We start from the raw sequence: 22,024 nt of genomic DNA on the forward strand, positions 1-22,024 counted from the left end.
GAACTTTTCAGAATAGTCAAGGGAAATAAAGGAATTGCCAAAGAGAATGGCAAGACTAACCCAGACAAAGAAACACGAACAGAAAGTAATTTCAAAGAAAGCTGCACTAAAAAAGACAAACAGCTGCCTCTTCCCAATCAGACGGTCTCCTCCTCTGAGGAGAGGGGGGAAGGAAGAGCCCTAACCTAGCAAGAAAGCCACATCCATGGACGGAATTGGGACTTGGGAATGCAACAGAGCGCACACACCAGCTGACTCCCAGGGACTTTCTACTACTGCGCCCACGGAGGGTCCAGCGCTCAACAAGATCCCTTCTGCAGGCTCACATGGGACAAGGGTACCCACAGATCTAAACCTAGTCTGCACCTCAAACGAGGATTTGGGGAGGGAAATAGAAACAACTTTTACAGCCTTTTAAAAGCACAGTAGATAAGTATAGGAAGAGTTTCACCAGCTTTGGCTACAAGTAACGGTTCATGGGTGAGTGGGCCAATGAACCCCTTGAAAATCCCCACTTGGGTTCAGAGACCAGCACAAATGACAGAAAGTAAGGTCCATGGCAGCAGGTGGGAAGACAAGGATTTACCAGAAGGGACTCGTGATCAGAGGAGACCTGGACCTGACATTACCATAAAAGAGCAGCGGAAATTTTAGAATGCTGATAGAATGCTGTGGTGATGGGAAGTCCAAATGCAGGCTACGAACGTACAACAGGGAACGCGTGGGCTAAATCTATTAGGCAGTGATGCCACCACTTGCTTTACACGCAAGGTGGCCAAGTTCAGAACTGTTTGCCGGAAGATTCTTTTGAGCAATTATTCCACAAAGATAGTGACACAGTGTGTGAGCATTCTCCTGAACCATTAAAAGGGAAAGACGAAGAAAAGCATGGAAAATTAGGAGGAGGAAGTGAACACAGTGCTAACACACCCCATCCGCCTGGAAGGACAGGCAGAACGGACATCTGGCCAGACCAGGACTCGGAGACTAAGGAAAAATGGAAGAACAGAGAAGGAGAATGTCAGCAGTGCCAGAATAACACTGATGATGATCCTGCTAATAATTATACATGAGTGCTGGAATATGAAACTCACCCTCACTTTAGGACATCGGGAGGCAAGAATAAACTAGAACATTTACTAAATGTTGCCTGTTTCCTCCTCTCTTTAGTATCCTGTCTATTAACTCAGTGGGAAAACTCAAGATAGTTACTTAGCATATGAAAAGGTCAAAAAAAAGACAATACAAATATAAACTTAGCTTAGGGCAGATGGACAAAGAGGAATAGAAATTTCCTATGTTGCTACGTCCGTGTTTAATAGACTTTGTCGTCTAAAGACTTTTAGAGAAACCCTAAGTAGAATTCCAAATAATGCATTCAAGTGTTAACACCCAATGATACAGACATTTGATTTGAAATGATTAAATTAATCAATGAGCAAAATTAGAGTTCTAATTGAAAGACTGCTGTTATGGGTTGAATTTCATTTCCCAAAAAGACACATTGAAGTCAACTTCCAGCACCCCTGTGAATGTAACCTTATTTGGAAGTAAAATCCTTCCAGATATAATCATGTGAAGATGTGGTCATGCTGGAGTAGGATAGGCCCTTAATGCAACGTGACTGGTATCCTTGTAAGAAAATAGTCACAGGTCTGGTGCGGTGGCTCACGCCTGTAATCCGACGCTGCAGCATGTGGATCACCTGAGGTCGGGAGTTCGAGACCAGCCTGACCAACATGGTGAAACCCTGTCTCTACTCAAAGAAACAAAAATTAGCCGGGCATGGTGGTGCATGTAAGCCCAGTTACTCAGGAAGCTAAGGCAGGGGGTTCTCTTGAACCCAGGAGACAGAGGTTGCAGTGAGCCAAGATCGTGCCACTGCACTCCAGCCTGGGTGACAGAGTGAGACTCCATCTCAAAAAAGAAAAAAAGAAAAGAAAAGAAAATATTCACAGAAGGGGAAAGGCCTCTTGAAGACAGAGGCACAGATTGGACTGATGCTGCCACAATCCAAAGAATGTCTGGGGCTTCTACAAGGTGGAAGAGGCCAGGAAGAACCCTCCCCAGAGGTACAGTGTTGCCTACTCCTTGATTTCAGACACAGCCTCGAGAGCTGTGAGAGAAGTTTCTACTGTGTTAGGCTGCCTAGTTTGCAGTGATTTGTTACAAAGGCCATAATACAATTACCAAAAGTAAGGAGGAATGGAAGATTGACAACTGACTATAATCAATTTCCTTAGTTTTTCCCAACAATGCTAATTAGTGGAAGTAATGGACCATTAGGGAATAATAATATTTACAATAAACAAATATATAAATAGAAGCTTCTTGAGGGCAGGGTATACATCTCATCAGCTCCTGCAGTACCCAGCAAAGGGTCCTGTTCACAGTAAGTGCTCAGTAAATGTCTGTTGAGTGGAAAATAAATCATGAATAAATAAAATGAATGAATGGTGCCCACATATCTGTGCTTTCAATGGTCTGCTGTAGGTACAGTTCACACGAACTCACTATATAAAAGGGGTAAAAAAGCATTTGGAACAAGTCCCCCGGATGAATGATGCTGAAGTACAAAATATACAGAAATTGTTTCCGCTCTAACGAAATCAAATTTACATGAATTAAAAACAGTGTATGAAAGTTTGGATGGTACCCTGATGGTTAAATGCTCCATATTCTATATTTCAGTTCTATAACTTCTGGCTGGAAGGAAGGAATTCTTTTCTCTTAAGTATGTCACAAAGGCATTTATTTGCTACACTTGTCTCTACGTCGTTAGGGAGAAAACATTATGTTGATTAAAAATAAATAAATACAGGAAAATTTTTTTTAAATTCTAAATAAAAGCATTTTGTTTCCTAGCCGAAGCTGAACTTTTACCACATCCTTTTGCTGTAATTTTGCTGGCTCATTTGAGGGTACAGTTTGTTTTGAAAATTTATGAAGAAGCTACACATGAAAATCTCTACTACTCATGTGGCCAGTGACAGAAATTGGTTAGGAATCCACAGCACTTCGGATATAACTTAGCTATAACATTTTTAAGGTCCCAGTATATAGCCATAACATTTGTAGTCTTCAGATTTTCTATAACTCAGCAAACAATTTTCATCTCACCTTCAGCATCTAACATTTTAGGAATATCCAGGTGCTTCTCAGCGATTTCCATGGCCAGGTTGATATTTCCTATGGGGTCATCCTGTATGGAAATCAAGACAATCAGATTTTTAAAATATATTTTGAAACAGGACTTATGAATAACGGTTTTTACATATCTCACTTTAGGCCGGACACCTTCATACTAGTGTAACTTGCTTTTTCTTTTCTCTTTTTTTTTTTTTGAGACGGAGTTTCGCTCTTGTTACCCAGGCTGGAGTGCAATGGCACGATCTTGGCTCACTGCAACCTCCGCCTCCTGGGTTCAGGCAATTGTGCTGCCTCAGCCTCCTGAGTAGCTGGGAATACAGGCACGCACCACCAGGCCCAGCTAATTTTTTGTATTTTTTAGTAGAGACGGGGTTTCACCATGTTGATCAGGATGGTCTCCATCTCTTGACCTCGTGATCTACCCGCCTCGGCCTCCCAAAGTGCTGGGATTACAGGCTTGAGCCACTGCGCCCGGCCGCTTTTTCATCTTTTCCCAATCACTTCAAACATTTAGAGAAACAACAAAAATTATAGAAACCACACAATCCATGCACATTCCAACCGTGAAGTGTAAACAAAGGGTTTAAGAAAATAAATGCATTGACAAGAGAGGACACACCGAATACATCAGAACTGGTCTTCACGCCTGTAAATAACAACATTTAAATCATTCCAAATCATGAAACATGCATCTTCCAGATTTGGAAGGGGATCTTGGAGAACCAGCACGCTAATTTTAAATATGGGAAAGCTGAGGGTTAAAGAGATGAAGAATGTTGCTAGCTGAAACTTTTAGCCGACTAAAGAGTGGTACTAGTGTTATAATGGACAAAAATCATGTAAAAGCAAGAAGAAATGACAAAACCTTAAAATCATTAAGTGAATTCATGAAAAAAAATTTTGTTCTTCAGATTACATTTACCTTCCACTGTAAAAACTAGTTAAATATATGTAACATAGCAAAATAAACTTAACCGGAGGTATATAATTAAAATGGTGAAAACAAAGAAGATGCAACATTTCTTATTTTGATCCACTAGAGAAATTAACTATTAAGAATTTTAAAAAGAGATGGAGGTAAGATAGAAAAATCAAAATGAAATGTGGTATTCATCTGGGGATAACTTTAATGAATTTTAATAACAAAACCATTTCAATATTTTAGAAACTGCAATGTTTTCCAATGAGCACAATCATTTTTATACAATGAAATACTGAAAAACTGCAGGTTTCGAACATATTCACAGTGCTCAATGAAGAAACCAAAGTTAGCTTTCTGGCCTCACAGAGTACAGAGCGATTTTAGTTAAAAAAAAGAAAAGTTTTTAACTAAAGGTTGTTTTAACAAAGCACTATCACCATTTGACTGAAAGCGGTCATGTCATCAAGGGAATCTCACATGCATATTTGATGCAAATGTTCAGAAAGCCAAATAGCTGAGTAAAAGTTTTACTTTTTTAAAAACCAGAGGATTTCAGCATTGAAACCACAGAGTGATGATTCTGAGCCTTTGTGAAAGCTATCTCATTTGGAGTATGATTTAAATGATAAAATGTGCCAATTAAGTATTTATTTCCTACGTCAGCTATTGGCCAGGTGACCTCCAGTAGATTACTAACTTCTCACTTTCTTCATCTGTAAAACTGGGATAAGGATAGCACCTACTTTATAGGTTACTGTGCATTGTGAAGATTAAATGCACATGTGGGGTTTTATATATATGCATATGTGTGTGCGAATATACATGTATGTTTCTTTGTTTATAACAGTGCCTGTTCTGGCACTATATAAATATTAGTTGCTATTGTATTACCATTTTTCTACTTTCTTAGATCACCAGTTACTACAGATCTATTGACATTTTGTAATACAAACTGACCATAATAAACTGCTAATGAGACTGGGTCTATCCAGTACAATCCCCTCATTTTGCAAACGAGATTAAGATTAATTGAAAAGAAATGTACGCTGTCTATATGCTTGGAACATTTCAAAGTAATTCAGAATAAGAAAATACATCCATTGAAAAGCTGGGAAAAAGCTTCATTTTCATGGGCTACCTTAAAAGATGTCAGTCTTAACCTTTAGGATGCGAGTAAACTCTCCACATGCTGCCCTGTAGGCTACGGAGACAGGCTGGGGCAGGAGGTGAGGAAGGGAGAACTAAAAAGGAGGTGGAAACCAGGACACTCTTCTTATGACCATCCATGCCACACGAGTGAGGTCAGCATGCAACAGGGCTGGAGTCCACGCCCAAGCACAGCAACAGCAGGTGGACGGTGAGCTCAGCACACCAGCACCCAGGAGGAAACATGCAAGGGCTGCTGTGGAAATGTGCAGTGAGGGGAGCCTTGCTTTTCCCCTTAAGTCTTTATACGCCATTACTTTTCAGGCAGCACAGAGCATCCCCAAGATTCAGAAGGGACATTGATTTCTTTTTCCATCATGGGTTACATTTCAAAACTACTTTTTTGTTTTCGAGTCGGTGTGTCACTCTGCGGCCCAGGTTGGAGTGCGGGGTTGGGGGTGGATCCCGCTCTGCTGCAGCCTCAAACTCCTGGGCTCAAGTGAGCCTCCTGCCTCAGCTTCCCAAAGTGCTGGGACTACAGGTGTAAGCCACCACACCCAGCCTCAAAACTTTTAAAGAAAGAATCTGAATACTAACCTGGGACTTAAAACACACAGAACCTTTACCTTAAAGGGAGAATCGCAGTTTTCTAAGTTAAATTTTCTGAAATAAAGCAAAACTAAAAAAAAAAAACTACCCCAAAAACTTCTTTTACAAGGCTACAAATAATATTTTCTATCAATAACAAAGAGAGTTACGAGGTAGCCCTTGTGTGATAGACAAGTTAATCAATTCTGCAACTAAATACTACAGAAAAAGTCAAGGGAACTTGACTTTAAAAAAGGCTTAGACTATCTGAACCTTTCTTCCCTTCAAAAACATAGGCTTCACTTCTCATATTTAGAATCCGGAATGTAAAATCTCTAATATACAGAAAGCCTTCAGAGTAAATCAAGCCAAATCAACAAACATATTTTGATATGGGCAAAAAGGGATGACTTAACCTTAGGTCTCGTCCTCCCTAATTTTAAGAAGTAAGTGTTTTCCTGGCTACCCTTCATATTTGCATCATGGGAAAGGCTAGCCGGGAGAACATGCTTTTTCCTGGTGGCCATTTCTGCAGCTGGCCCTGGGGTTTGTGCTAGGCTAGTGCTGATGTGCTCATTTGCAGGACATGCCGAGATGCGTGGCTGGGGACACTGCATGCCAGGCCACCCAGAATAACCTTGTTAAGCTTGGAGTAGTCAATGAGGTCGGGCCGGTGTCGGTGGATGAGGGCACAGAGTCCAAGGCCATCTTTCCAGCTTCACCACCATCAAGAAGAACAGGAACACGTGTTAGTGGAAAGAAAGCAGCAGCCAGCGTCCGCACTTGGTCAGATGTTGGCTTTCCTTCTATCTGACTTAATGCACAGAAGACCCCATGTACCTTCCTCTTTACCCTGCCCAGTCAGCTTGAACACTCACCTTCTTCCCAGGGTCCACTGTACTGGCCGCCTTTCTACTTCCTCACCTGAGACTTGCCCTGTCTCCTGCCCCGGTCTGGTCCATGCTGGCACGGGCAGTGACAGGAAGGGAGATGCCTCTACTGCTGTCCCTGCCCTGCCAGTCCCCCAGTCTCCTCTCTCTCCTCCAATTCTGGCCCTTACCCCAGAGTCTGCCCAATAAACATACACAAGGTTGTCCACCATGAGAATGTCCAGAACACGCCTCCTCTGAAAGTTCTTAAGATGCTTCAAAAGCCTCCCAGATACTCCTCTGTCTTTCTTTATAAAGTTCTTTTTTTTTTTTCTTTAAGGCAAAGTCATGTAGGTCAAGGAGGACATGCAATTAGCAGGGCAGATGTTTATTTCTGGTCTGTTTCCCCAGAGACACCAGCTCTAAATGCCCCATAGATAAGACCAGGCCAGAGCTTGCTGGTGACAGCAGGTTCAGTGAGAGCGGAGTGTGGGAGTTCTGCTCCTTAAAGGGTCTGGGGCAGAAGGAGACCTCTGTGAGTATCAGTGCCACAGTGCTGAAGTAATTGGGCCCACTGGGAGCCAGAAAAAGAAAAGCAAGTTGAGTGAATGCAGGTCTGGGCACTCCGACTTTGACACCTGCAGAAAGTCCCAGTCCTTGATAGCTCCTCTCATCTGTGAAACCGCACGTTGTAGAGACAAAGAAGGCTTCTCTTCCTCTTTGGCCTCCCAAGGCCTGGCGCAGTAGATATTCTGAGACTATTTCTTTAACTAGAAGAACTTCCCCAGTTTTTCACTGTGGTTCATCCTTATCTTTCCTTTTTCTGATTATCAGTGGCCAATAGTGGGCCTGTGTGCATTCATGGGTAACCTAGCAACCAAAGGTGAAACTATAACCAACTCTTCTACTTCAACCTAATAATGACCAATCTACACGAGAAAGACTGAAGAGACAGAATCATGCACTGCTCTTATGCCGAGATTTCACTCATCTCATTTCCTACAATTCTTCAAAGATAATTTTTCTACATCTTTCGAATTTCAGCAGACCAAAGCTGATGGAGGAAGGATCTTTCTATTTCCTACAGGCTGAGAAGTCACTCGTGGCGGGTATGCAGACTCTGCCAGGGCCTCCCTTGTTCCTGAGAAACAATAGCCATTCCTGCTGCCTTTCCCCAATACCAGGGTGAAGGCTTAAGTAAGATGCATGCTTATACCTCCAAATTCAGTAGAATCCTTCTGGAACTGCAATACTACTCACCTACAAATACAGTCCTGCCTTACCAGCATGCTAAGGCTTAATCCAGTGTTTTCCTTTGAGAGACTTTCAGCATCAAGAATTCTACAGCCTGAGTTCTCCTCCATACGTAAAAGTCTTAGGCGAGAGGAAAACATGGGTGTGCACAACCCCATGCTACCCACAGATGCCACTGAGACAGAACCGGGGCCCTGGGTGCTCACCTAGTGTGGAAGTTCTGAATGTTCACATTTCTATAAGGAGCGGTTTTCCTCTGACACCACAGCAGCAGGCCCTCTTTGGCAGACGTTTCTGGAATGACAGCCAAGAAAAAGTGTTCACAGGGAAATGCTGCTTAGTTCACCCAACACCTAGTCACTTTCAAAACACACCTGTCAGGGGGTGGATCACCAAGTACATCATCTCTTCGTACAGCCTCTGCAAGTGCATGGGAGCCAGAGCCCTGATCTTGGTGACTAACTTCTCATGAACTTCAAAAGGACAATGCAGGAGCAATCACAAGCTCCAACATTAAAAAGACACTAAAACCAGACTTCAGGGTGGTTGGTGACTTACCCCTTTTTTTTTTTTGAGGTAGAGTCTTGCTCTGGAGTGTAGTGGTGCGATTTTAGCTCATTGTAGCCTCTGCCTCTGGGATTCAAGAGATTCTTCTGCCTCAGCCTCCTGAGAAGCTGGGACTACAGGTGCCACTACCAGGCCTGGCTAATTTTTGCACTTTTTATATAGACAAGATGTCACCATGTTGGTCAGGCTGGTCCAACTCCTGACTTGAGGTGATCCTCCTGCCTCGGCCTCCCAAAGTAACTAGAGGCACGAGCCACTGTGCCTGGCTGAAAATAAATTTTTAAAAACTGTGTGTACCCCATCGTGTGCAGTGACACTGGGGACAACTATTATTCAGGACCAGAGACTAAGAGTCCAATGTGAAAAGGAGGACTGTGGATGCTGACGGACCTTTCCCTGCCTCTTGACTGGCTGCATCCTCAAAGTACTAGCAAAGCTTGATACTGAGCACAACCTCTAATTGAAGTGAGTCTTACAGGACAATCGGACCCTTTGTATTCATTTAAAGTTTGCTATACACAATCCTGAAAATACACAAACATAAATAGTCCACAGTGTAACTCCCCTGAAAAAATAAAATGTGTATAGTTGATGACAAGTACTCTGCCATTCATCCAGTTTGATATTCATACTCCCAGGTAAATGGAATTCACAGAGGCTACCACATCTCAAATGTATTCCCTTACCCAGTGATTTTATAACATTTGAAGGGTTTTATTGGTAAATTTCAAGTATGGCCAATTGACTTCTGAGCAAAAAGGAAAAAAAAAAGAAAAACCAGCACCATCTGTGATAACCATAAAAATGTGCTGCTCATCCCACGGCTGCAGCTGGGCACACAGGGCAAGCAACCGTCACCACACCCCTGCATTCCCACTGAGGCCACAGTTCCCCAGGGCCACTCAGCCGAAGACTGGGCGGGGATGACGGGGCGTGAGCAATAGAGCTGAGACATTCCTGTGCAACATGAGACTCCTCTCAATGCAGTTTAGGATTAAAGACTCCATCAGCTTGGCAGAATTTACCTCAGAACTGCACTGCAGTCTGAGACTTTCTTCCCCAAGCCTCCTCCCTTCCTCTTCTCGGCCCAGGTGTCAGCCAGAAGCTCTGGTCTGAAGGCTACTCAGGCATCTCCTGCTCCTTCCCCTTCACCCTGCATAGGCATTTTACCCAAGAAATCTCTTGCACTTCTGGTATGGGCTGAAAGCTGGTGTCTTCCTGCCCACCACCAAATCCATATGTTGAAGCCCTAAACCCTAACATGCCTGTATTTGGAAATGGAGCCTTCAGGAGGTGCTTAGGGTTAGATGAGGTCACGAGGGTGGGGCCCTCGTGATCGGATTAGTGCCCTCATAAGAAGAGACATCAAGGAGCCTGCGCAGTGGCAGGTTCTCCCCCACCCCCACCCACCACGTGCAGTACAGCAAGGCAGCAGCCATCTACGAGCCAGGAAGAGCATCCTCCCAGAACCAGACCATGCTGGCACTCTGATTTTGGTCTTCCAGCCTCAAGAACTGTGAGAAAATAAAGGTCTGCTGTTGGAGCCACCCATGCTATGGTATGTTTTTATAAGGGCCAGGAAAGACTACAACAATTTCTGGTAAGCCTTGGCACCTGCTTCCTGGAGGACCCAAACCGACACACATACAAACAGCTCCTCACAGCTGCGTACCTAACTTAGGATTCTGCTCATAATGAAATGCTAACAATTTGGAAAGTCCCTAAAGCACGTGGACTCATAACTAACATGGGGCCTTCCATCTTAGAAAGGGGTGGAAGCTGATTTTTTCATATCAAAATAACTATTCTGTATTATTTATCTAAACTGTCCTTCATACTTTCTTGGACCCCCAACCTAGATAAAATACACACACCCTGAAGTTCCACGTGCTATAACTTGAATGACTCCTGTTCATGTCTCTAAACTAGCAAGTGCTGAAAATTAACTGAAACTATTCTTTTTTCCACCAGCTCTGCACCTTCACTGTAGTGAACTGAAACCATTAAGACTTCATTAAAATGTGAATTGACATGGATGCTGAAATCGGGAACTCCACATCCAGTTGTTCTGTGTCTTTGCAGTCCCGACCAATGTAATTAACAAGAAAAAGTACATCAGGATGAAATAATGGGATGTATTTAATAAAGTTTAAATGAAACTTACCAGGTTAGAAAAGTAAACAAAGGTATAGTATATCTACAAAATCTTAATATTGCTACTGAAGTATAGATTTACAAGTCACAGAGTTTCACTCAGTTTCTGTCTGAATATGTGTGAACACTCTTGGGCCATGAATGTCGAGCAAGGCTTTTTCCTTATTTAATTGGTTTCTACAGTCAAAGCTGACCCCCCTCCAACCCCAAATCCATGTTTAGGCTTTTAGCAAAAGGTTAACAAGCTTGTGCAAATTACATACATTACTGGAAAACCTACCCCCAAAAGGTTGTATGGGAAAGTGGAAATGCGGGCGTTTGGCACAGACAGGTCTACACATAAAACCCTGATCATGGGTGTAGAAAGCTTGTTACACATTGGCAGTGACATCTGTCACTCCATCATGAAAAACTGGATGACACTCCAAGGAGCCCATCATCTCCTTACATCTGGACTGCCTTCACCAACAGATATATTAATCTCTCATTTTCTTTCTTGGAAGAGGCTCTTCATTTTGTTGAAGGAAACTCACTCCTCAAAGAATTTTTTTCTAATAACAATAACTTTTTCTACATACTACACATCATTAAAACAGATAAAGATGATCTTTCTTTAGACTCCAGAAATTAAATGAGGTTATTAAAAAATTTCTCCATGAAATGAAAACAAACAAAAATGTAAGTCAGCAAACTAACACTATCTACTGTGCTGGACACTGCAGACCCATCTGCTTGAAGAGGTTTAGGTACTTTGCTAATTAGATTACAGGTTTTTAATGTTTAATTTCTTAGTCTTGTGAAAAGCAGATTAACAGAGCCTTTTATTGCAAAATTTTACAAAATATTCTGATTTAGCTATCTTGCTTTGGGTGTGTTAATAATTTTGGGGAAAACTCTAATGAATACCATTCATAACTACATTTGAAATATATTTCAGTTTTAAATTCACATTATCACTAATTTAAAATCTGTAACCTAATCGGAAAAAACTTGAGGTCCATTTCACCTCTGTAATATTTGAGGAAATGGATCTGCTAGACCAGCAAGAGCGTGAGCAAGATTTCTAAAACTAGTATTTATTTAAAGTGGGTTCGACAGTTTAAATATTTAAATTTAGAAGTATATAAAAACTGATACAATTATTACAACTTACAAGTATTTAATAAAGCAGGAATTTTAGGAAGCATCTGATTTTTTATTAGTATAAAGGAAGGTACTGTAGCAGAACTATACTGTGCAAAAGTTTTCAAAGTCAGATTATTTATTCATTCAAGCTGGCTGTCATTCCTAAGCCTGAATCATTGAGGTTTTAATGCCATTAGATTTTAGTTTGATTTTTAGATGACATAAATGGGTCTCTAGTGCCAGAAGGGAATTGTTGAAGTGAATCTGAAGCTCCATAAGGCAAACACTGCAGGCTTCATGTCAGCTGGTACAAGTAGGCAAAGTGTTGTTTCTTAATGTTTATTGGTTCATGAGTACTTAAAAAGACCATCCGAGGTTACTCTGGCCTGGGCAGAATTACAATTAATGCCTCCACCCCTTACCACTCAGGTACCTGGTTACCTATGAGGTTACAAAGTCAGGGAGGCCGAATAGTTGGACAACACAGACAGCCCTTTTGAGGGCTAAACAGGCAAAGATCTAAATTTAAGAATGCCAATCTGACACTTCTCAACAGTGCTGCATTCATCAGAATATTTGGGAGTATGGTGGGTGCAAAGGACTAAACATTTTTATTCCCAGTGGCAATGCCAAGGATTAAAATTCTGTGAAAATGATGAAAGAGCAGTTAGGCCAAAAGATACAGTGACAATAGAGATCTTGTTTAAAAAGAAGAAAAGATGAGAAGAAGAGAGGGAGAGAAGTAGGGAGGAAGAAAGTGAAGGAAATAACAAACGAACTTGGGTTGCAACAGATTCTTTTCTTATATGTGGGGGAAAAAGTGTTTCAGTTGTAAGACTAAAGAACTCTGCCGTAGCTGTGAATTTACTAGTATAATAAGCAATCAAGAAGCTCAATAAATGCTCATTTTAAAAAGCGACTTGTGTTCTGAACATGTGCTCATTTTTGCAGACCGATTCTACCCCCCATGAATGAAACAGTGCTGCCAGAGTCTTCTCCTGTACACGTATAAAATTTCTAAGAACCCAACTTACATGTCTCTCATTCAATCACGTAAGTGATTGTTGGGACTTTAAAATACCTCGTTCAAATTTTAATTCACAAGCTCAAGTCACAAATTATACAATTAAACTTTTAATCCTGTCTTTTACCTTCAACTGAAATATCCTGAATAGCGAAGCGAAGGATGATGGTCCAGATCATACCCAGGGTCATTTTCACATTGCCATCAACAATTTCTGCAGGTAAGAAAACAACAAATTAATGTTAACGATGGCATAGTTGGTACATAACTTTTTTCCTATATATAAATTTTGACTTAAAAGCTATTGGAAAATGTGCATATGGAAAGACCAGTTTATGTTTTTATAAGCATCGCAGTGTGTCTGGTTATAAATATGGTATTCATAACCAAATGTCTCTAGTTTAAATGAATTCTGAGTTAATAATAAGCACAAATCTTGCATATGTATTATCACTGAAAACCACTCAGGAGTTTCCAAAGTTTTAAGATGAGATGAGCTACGGGTTTTTTTTTTGTTGTTTCTTTTTTTTTGAGACGGAGTCTCACTCTGTCCCTACGTTGGAGTGATACAGTGGCACGACCTTGACTCACTGCAACCTCTGCCTCCGGGTTCCAAGCGATTCTCCTGCCTCAGCCTCCTGAGTAGCTGGGACTACAGGGATTATAGGCATGCACCACCACGCCCAGCTAATTTTTTGTAAAGTTAGTAGAGACAGGGTTTCACCATGTTCGCCAGGCTGGTCTTGAACTCCTGACCTCAGGTCATCTGCCTGGGATTACAAGCATGAGCCACCGTGCCCAGCCATGAGCTAGGTTTTAGACAATCAAATAAAGAGAACACAGTCTCATCTTCACTCTGACCCTTCTTCACAGTATTCCACAGCTGGCAAGTAGCAGGACTCAGTTGTGCATACAGAGATGTGCATGGTAATCTCAGCTCCTGCTAACCTCACCCAATTCCCAATCTCCCACAGGGAACAAAGAGGCCACTTTCTTCCTATTAGTTAGTTCTTATTCAGAGTCATTGGGATGTATAAGTTCTTTCTCAGTCCTGTAAGTGTTCTGAAGATGACAGCATTTTATTTAATTCTATGTTTTACAAAGAACCTAGAGCTTGCTCTCCCACTCATGGTACTATTTGTTCTCATCTCTGTACACCCGGCACCCTAGGAGACAGCCTGATACAAGGCAAGTACAGTAAATGGTGACAGGGAAGGAGGGAGGGAAGAATTCAAGTTGCAGGGCACACTCACGCTATGAGATCAGTGTGGCAGACAGGACCACCCACCTCACCACACCTCTCACCTTCAGCCCCGATGGACACCAACTTCACCCCTTTGCTGGCTATGTAATCCAAAGCTTTGTTGACGTTAGCAATTTTGTGGAACCGCATTTTTCCTCGGTCAGGTTTGGGCAGCCTTTCCCCTGTTGGATGAAAAGACAGTCATGCAGACATAGAGACAGTGGCCTCTTGATGCAGAATCAAGATGCCAAAACTCAGAGTCCAGTTTTTCTTAAAATGAAATGGTTACATGACTCTTTCTGATGTGTGCCTGGTCTCTCTAAATCACAGCAAAGAGGGAACATGAACCAAAACACTTTCAGGATCAAATGGACCAGCAGGGAGCCATACTGTCAAGGACATACGCTCTTCAGATCTGCAGCGGGAGTCTGGTTTGGCCCACGATCCAACTTACAAATGAGTAAAAAGAGAAGCTGGTTAGAAAAGCTGTAGTATTCAGAGCTGCTGGCTAACAGTTAGAGGAAGTCAGGATGGCCTAGTTAAAATCACAGACCAGCTGACAGGGCTTGTTCGACACCTGATTATGAAGATATATGGATCAGGGCAGCTCGGCCACACTCCTTCCCTGTCACACTTCTCCAGCACTGACCCATTCTCTGGTCCAGAGCCTAAATCAGCCAACTGAAATTCAGGACGAATCATCACCCCCCTGGGACTTCAGCTTGCATGTTCAGAGTTATGCCAACATGCACAATAGATTCCTGGATACAAGGCGATTTCTGGAAGGCACTCCAGCTGAACTAAGAGTCAAGAGAGCAGCACGGAGGGAGCCATGTGAAGTCAGTTTTCCTTCTCTTATTTTGTTTCAAGGTAGGTGGTATAAACATTATTTTACTAAGTCCATTTTAAAGAGAATTCACTCCTTTTTTTAGAACAGAAAAATAACTCCAGGCAGACTGTTTTTTGGAAAGGTTTTCATTGGCAATCATACCATGTTCTCGCCCAGCCAAGTTCAAAGCGAACTTCTGATGCAGTCGTCTTTAAATAGAGACTTACCTACTGATAACACGTAAAAGCATAGGATTGGGGTACGTAACACCAACCTGAGATGACCTCCAAAAGCAGCATGAGCTTAAGGCCATTCCTGAAGTCTTCTTCGATGTTCTCAATCTGGGTGCCGGCTTTCCTTAGGTGGGAGTTACACCAGGCAGTGAAGGTCTGCAAGGAAAACCAAACACGGCTTAGCACGAGCCCGTCGGATTTCGGATCACTTCCTCACAGACAACACTTGACACCTTACACATTCTTGGGAATCTACAAGGCTGGGGCTGCTTGGGCTTCTGGAGGATGTAGAAATTCGATGGAAAGAAGGATGGGAAACCCAAAAGAATGATTTTAGTAAATTTTCCACTTTAGAGACAAAAACTCATTTATTGGATATTCAACCTGAAAAATTTTTACCTTCGGTTTAAAAAGATAGCACATCTATACCTACATCTTCACCTTCTGAAAACCTTTTACTTCATAGAAAAGATAGATTAAATTAAGATGTGCTTATTTCTTGCTCACAAATATGTGAAATATGCTTGCTTGCAGCAGGATAGATGAACAAATAATAGTGTTTTGTTTTGTTTTGGAGACAGGGTCTTGCTCTGTCATCCAGGCTGGAGTATGGTGGTATGATCTCGGCTCACTGCAGCCTTGACCTCCCAGGCTCAATTGGTCCTCCTGCCTCAGCCTCTTAGCTAAGTAGCTGGGACTATAGTCATGCAACACCACACCCAGCTACTTTTTATAAAGAGATGTGGTCTTGCTATGTTGCCCACACTGGTCTTGAAATCTTAGATTAGCCTCAAACTCCTAGACTCAAGCAATCCTCTTGTCTCAGCCTCCCAAAGTACTGGGATTACAGGCAAGAGCCACCCTGCCCAGTATAAATAATGTTTAAAGAACGTTCAGAAGCTGGGTGTGGTGGCTTATGCCCGTAATCCCAGCAACTTGGGAGACTAAGGCAGGCAGATCACTTGAGGTCAGGAGTTTGAGACCAGCCTGGCCAACATGGCAAAACCCCATCTCTACTAAAGATACAAAAATTAGCCAGGTGTGGTGGTGCACACCTGTAGTCCCAGCTACTCAGGAGGCTGAGGCAGGAAAATAGCTTAAACCCAGGAGGCGGAGATTGCAGTGAGCCAAGATCACACCACTGCACTCCAGCCTGAGTGACAGAGTGAGACTCTGTCTCAGAAAAAAAGGTTCAAAATGTCTTGCTTTAGAGGAGAGGGTGGGTGATATTGTGTAGCTGAAAGAAGAAACAAGGGACCCATAACCAGGAATAACCTACAACTAGTTTATCTTGAGTGAAAAACAGTTTTAAGTTACTAATTAAATCAATTAAACAAATTTGCAGTGTAGTTAATCATTGAGAAAATATTAACAATAACTTCCTATAAGCATATTCCAAGCACTGGACTAGATTCTGGATTTCAAAGGCGACTATATTCAACCCTGCCTTTGGAAGGGATCACAGTCCAGTCATATTAACAAATTACTAGGGCAAATCTTCAGCTGAAAATGGACCATATATTAGGTGACATCCAAAGTCATTCTGTTTATTTTTCAAGCTTCTTTTAACTTGGCTTCCACTTGTACCCTATTTCCTGCCAAAACCAGATTAGAAATGTTTCTGGCAGCTGCTGGCTAAGCATGCCAACTGTCCCCTCGTCCCACAACAGCTGCCGGGCTTGAGAACAAAGTGCCTGGCACGTCAAACTGGGAAGCAGGGGACACACAAACAGGGTTTGTGCTCCAGATGAAAAAGTCAGCCTCCCAAAAACAGGCTGCTCCCTAGTCAGACTACGGAAAGACAAAGTGTCCATAAGAGTCATTTTCCTGGGTAATAAAGAGGATTTTCAAATCTGACTAATAGTTCCTCCTCTCAAGAAATAGGTGACAGCATTGAATTCAAAGACCAAAAAAAAAAAAGGCAGTTTTTTTATTTACAGTAATAAATTTTACCCTGAGAGCCTAAACTAACAATTATTTCTAAGCTTTAGTCAGGTCTAAACAAAAAAGATACTCTAAGTGATACACTTTGTTTATTTATTTATTTATTTAGACACAGAGTCTTGCTTGCTGCCCATGCTGGGGTGCGGTGGTGCAATCTCCGCTCACTGCAACCTCCGCCTCCCGTGTTCAGGTGATTCTCCTGCCTCAGCCATCCTAGCAGCTGGGATTACAGATGCCTGCTACCATACCTAGCTAATTTTTGTATTTTTAGTAGAGACGGGGTTTTGCCATGTTGGCCAGGCTGGTCTGGAACTCCTGACCTCATAGGATCTGCCTGCCTCAGTCTCTCAAAGTGCTGGATTACAGGTGTGAGGTCCCATCCCCAGTCTTAAGCCATACACTTTAGATCTATACCCAGTCAATGCGGTAGCTCCTAGCTACACTTAAACTTAGACTAATTAAAATAAAATTTGAAAATGAGCTCCTCAGTCGCACAAGCCATCTTTCAAGTGATCAAAAGCCACATGTGGCTAGTAGAATTGGATGGTGTATTGGATTGCAAATATACAACATTCCTATCATCACAGAAAATTCTACTGGACAACACTGTGGAAAATTAAGTTTTGTTTATTAAAGATAAGATCATAAGAATTCATTACTTAGTTTTTAAAATATGAATTTTATGTATTTACTTTTTGAGTGAGTAATACACTTCCTTAGTTTGAAATTCAAGTGGTACAAAAGGGTTTTTTAAAAACAGCCATCCTCTCCCCTTTGTTCCCTGGCTACTCAGTGTCCTGCCCCATGAGGAATGAAGCTATCGTTCTCTTGTATATCCCTTCAGTGGTATCTGTGTATACATACACACACAGACACACATCTTTTTTTTTTTTTTGGTCCCTTTAACACAAATCATAGCATACACATTGTTCTATACTTTGCTTGGCACAGTGGCTCATGCCTGCTATCCCAGCCCTTTGGGAGGCCAAGGTGGGTGGATCACTTGAGGTCAGGAGTGCAAGACCAGCCTGACCAACATGGTGAAACCCCATCTCTACTAAAAATACAAAACTAGCTGACGTGGGGGCACACACCTGTAATTCCAGCTACTTGGGAGGCTGAAGCAGGAGAATCACTTGAACCTGGGAGGTGGAGGCTGCAGTGAGCCCAGATCATGCCATTGCACTCCAGCCTGGGAAACAAGAGTGAAACTCCATCTCAAGAAACAAACAAACAAACAAACAAAACTCCAATATATATAACCTAGAGATCATTCCATATCAGTATAAAATTATTTGCTTTTATGGCTGCATAGTACTCCACTGTATAATATACACCATACTTCATGTAACTAGCTCCCTACGGATGAACATTTGGATTGTTTCCAGATAATTAAGTTCTTACGGTAAAATACACCCCAAGCCCCATCTTCAGCAAGTAAAACTACTTTAAAGGAGTTTTTAAAACTGTTAATATTAAGACTAATCACATACCTGATTTTTTGGGAAAGGCACAAAAGAATTGTAGGTTGTTAAAAAAAAAAAGCAATTGATGGAGAGAACATATGATACAAACATTTCAAGAGGTTTTAAAATTTAAATTCTATTTAAAAGTGGGCAAATATTGCTGGTACAAGTCACCATACCTTGTCTGTAATTTAAGTCTCTTCATAACACAAGTATCTGAAGCACTTTTAGTATATATCCCTAAAAGCTGCTCACGAAATCCCAAGCTTCATGATCCCCCACACCACGCAAAGTCTGTTTGAAACTACCCGTTTTTGTTTTTTTTTGTAAAGAGACAAGATCTCGCTCTGTAACCCAGGCTGGAGTGCAGCTTTGATTTCCTGGAAGATCCTCAAGCGGTCTTCCCACCTCAGTCTCCAGAGTTGATACTACCTTTTTACAGAATAAAGATACAATGAAGGTAATTTACCATTGGTAATAACCCACTTGTACAAATCCAGAGAAGGTCAAGTTAGTTAGTTAATAAGCCTAATAAAGTTTCCCCATTGGAAATGAATACTCCTCAGTCAACAAAGATGGTGACTAACTTGAATGCAGAAAAAGAACTGTTCTGTGGTAACAGGTGACAACGAAGCCAGTGCCCTCTGAAAGGGAATTTTAAGCCTTATTAGAATGTTGAACTTTTATTCCTGTTTTAATTTCCATTGCCTAGAGAGACTGTTCCCACACATCTCCTATCACCCCTGTTTCTCTGAAGAGTCTGTTAATCACGGAGAAGATAAAAATGACAGCAGCAACAAAGCCCTGCATATTCGACCTGAGGACGTCTTTGTGACCCGAGGACGTCTTTGTGACCCGAGGACTTCTTTGTGACCCGAGGACGTCTTTGTGACCCGAGGACGTCTTTGTGACCCGAGGACTTCTTTGTGACCTGAGGACGTCTTTGTGACCTGAGGACGTCTTTGTGACCTGAGGACTTCTTTGTGACCTGAGGACGTCTTTGTGACCTGAGGACTTCTTTGTGACCTGAGGACGTCTTTGTGACCTGAGGACGTCTTTGTGACCTGAGGACTTCTTTGTGACCTGAGGACGTCTTTGTGACCTGAGGACGTCTTTGTGACCCGAGGACTTCTTTGTGACCCGAGGACGTCTTTGTGACCCGAGGACTTCTTTGTGACCCGAGGACGTCTTTGTGACCCGAGGACGTCTTTGTGACCCGAGGACTTCTTTGTGACCCGAGGACGTCTTTGTGACCCGAGGACGTCTTTGTGACCCGAGGACTTCTTTGTGACCCGAGGACGTCTTTGTGACCCGAGGACGTCTTTGTGACCCGAGGACGTCTTTGTGACCCGAGGACTTCTTTGTGACCCGAGGACGTCTTTGTGACCTGAGGACTTCTTTGTGACCCGAGGACGTCTTTGTGACCCGAGGACGTCTTTGTGACCTGAGAACTTCTTTGTGACCTGAGGACGTCTTTGTGACCTGAGGACGTCTTTGTGACCTGAGGACTTCTTTGTGACCTGAGGACGTCTTTGTGACCTGAGGACGTCTTTGTGACCTGAGGACTTCTTTGTGACCCGAGGACGTCTTTGTGACCCGAGGACGTCTTTGTGACCCGAGGACTTCTTTGTGACCCGAGGACGTCTTTGTGACCCGAGGACGTCTTTGTGACCCGAGGACTTCTTTGTGACCCGAGGACGTCTTTGTGACCCGAGGACGTCTTTGTGACCCGAGGACGTCTTTGTGACCCGAGGACTTCTTTGTGACCCGAGGACGTCTTTGTGACCCGAGGACTTCTTTGTGACCCGAGGACGTCTTTGTGACCCGAGGACGTCTTTGTGACCTGAGAACTTCTTTGTGACCTGAGGACGTCTTTGTGACCTGAGGACGTCTTTGTGACCTGAGGACTTCTTTGTGACCTGAGGACGTCTTTGTGACCTGAGGACGTCTTTGTGACCTGAGGACTTCTTTGTGACCTGAGGACGTCTTTGTGACCTGAGGACGTCTTTGTGACCTGAGGACTTCTTTGTGACCTGAGGACGTCTTTGTGACCTGAGAACTTCTTTGTGACCTGAGGACGTCTTTGTGACCTGAGAACTTCTTTGTGACCTGAGGACGTCTTTGTGACCTGAGGACGTCTTTGTGACCTGAGAACTTCTTTGTGACCTGAGGACGTCTTTGTGACCTGAGGACGTCTTTGTGACCTGAGGACTTCTTTGTGACCTGAGGACGTCTTTGTGACCTGAGGACGTCTTTGTGACCTGAGGACGTCTTTGTGACCTGAGGACTTCTTTGTGACCTGAGGACGTCTTTGTGACCTGAGGACGTCTTTGTGACCTGAGAACTTCTTTGTGACCTGAGGACGTCTTTGTGACCTGAGGACTTCTTTGTGACCTGAGGACTTCTTTCTTTGCGAGCTTTCTTGTTGTTTGTACTGCAACATGCATCCTTAGGGTTCTTGAAGACGAAACCTTGGAGAACTCCAGTGGGAATGAAAGTGGGTCCACATGATTTTGGAGGCAGGCTCCTTGCTTTAAAACAGATTACCCAGCCATATGTCCTTTCTTAAAGGAAATGGTGCTTTACTGAATCAGACACAGACCACGGAGGAAAGAGGCCAACGTCTCCCCAACTTAGAGCTCAATCCAGAAGCTGCCCTTGCGCATATGGGATCCTCCAACCTCCTCTCATTTCCAACTCAAACCCTCCTCTACCTGTCTCCTGAAGAACAGCTTATTCCCTGTTTCTCTGCACCTAGCCATAAATATAAACACTTTTAGCATCCTCAAAATAGGCAAATAAAATATTTCAGAGCCACAAACGGAGGATCAAGATGGGAACCACAAAACCATCTATCCCCAGAAAGAAAAGACAGATGTTTCTCATCCAGGCTGGGCACAGCAGCTCACACCTGTAATCCCAGCAGTTTGGGAGACCAAGGCGGTTGGACCACTTGAGGCCAGGAGTTTGAGACCAGCCTGACCAATGTGGTGAAACCCTATCTCTACTAAAAACACAAAAACTTAGCTGGGAGTGGTGGTACACGCCTGTGATCCCAGCTACTCAGGAGGCTGCGGCAAGAGTCGCTTGAACCTGGGAGGCGGAGGTTGCAGTGAGCCAAGATCATGCTGCAGCACTCTAGCCTGGGTCGCAGAGTGAGTCTCTGTCTCAAAAAAATCAAAAATTAAAAGACATGTTTCTAGTTCTTACCACCCACCATAGAAGTTAAGACAAAGCTAAGGAAAACAGTGTCCAACAGTGTTCTCAAGATGGAAATGCAGTGGAAGACAGCCTTGCTATATATTCCTAGACAGCTGGAACAAATATTAGGATCTCTTTCCTAAACATAAAGAATTGCAGCCAGGGAGTCGCTGGCCAGGGCAGGCAGTCTGCGGGTACAGATGCTCTCTGCTGGCTACACAGGCCTTCCCTGGACGCAGATGGAAACTCTCCTGTACACCACGTTCCTGTGCCTTGGTGTCATGCAGATGCTTTCATGTGTCAGGACTG

General features: G+C 42.9%; 1 protein-coding gene across 2 annotated transcripts in view; it reads right to left on the reverse strand.

Moving 5' to 3' along the window:
* Positions 1-22,024, reverse strand: part of ACTN2 (actinin alpha 2) — an 82,563-nt gene that overhangs the window by 34,629 nt on the left and 25,910 nt on the right. For both annotated transcript variants that reach the window (XM_008985768.5, XM_035281481.3), the window contains exons 2-7: positions 15,146-15,260; positions 14,105-14,224; positions 12,927-13,013; positions 8,136-8,223; positions 6,444-6,522; positions 3,121-3,202 (exon numbers count right to left, since the gene is read on the reverse strand). In XM_008985768.5, coding sequence (XP_008984016.1) covers positions 3,121-3,202; positions 6,444-6,522; positions 8,136-8,223; positions 12,927-13,013; positions 14,105-14,224; positions 15,146-15,260 — 571 coding nt within the window. The remainder of the gene's footprint in view (positions 1-3,120; positions 3,203-6,443; positions 6,523-8,135; positions 8,224-12,926; positions 13,014-14,104; positions 14,225-15,145; positions 15,261-22,024) is intronic.

Source organism: Callithrix jacchus, chromosome 19, assembly GCF_049354715.1.
Source record: "Callithrix jacchus isolate 240 chromosome 19, calJac240_pri, whole genome shotgun sequence".
Classification (NCBI taxonomy): Eukaryota; Metazoa; Chordata; class Mammalia; order Primates; family Cebidae; genus Callithrix; species Callithrix jacchus.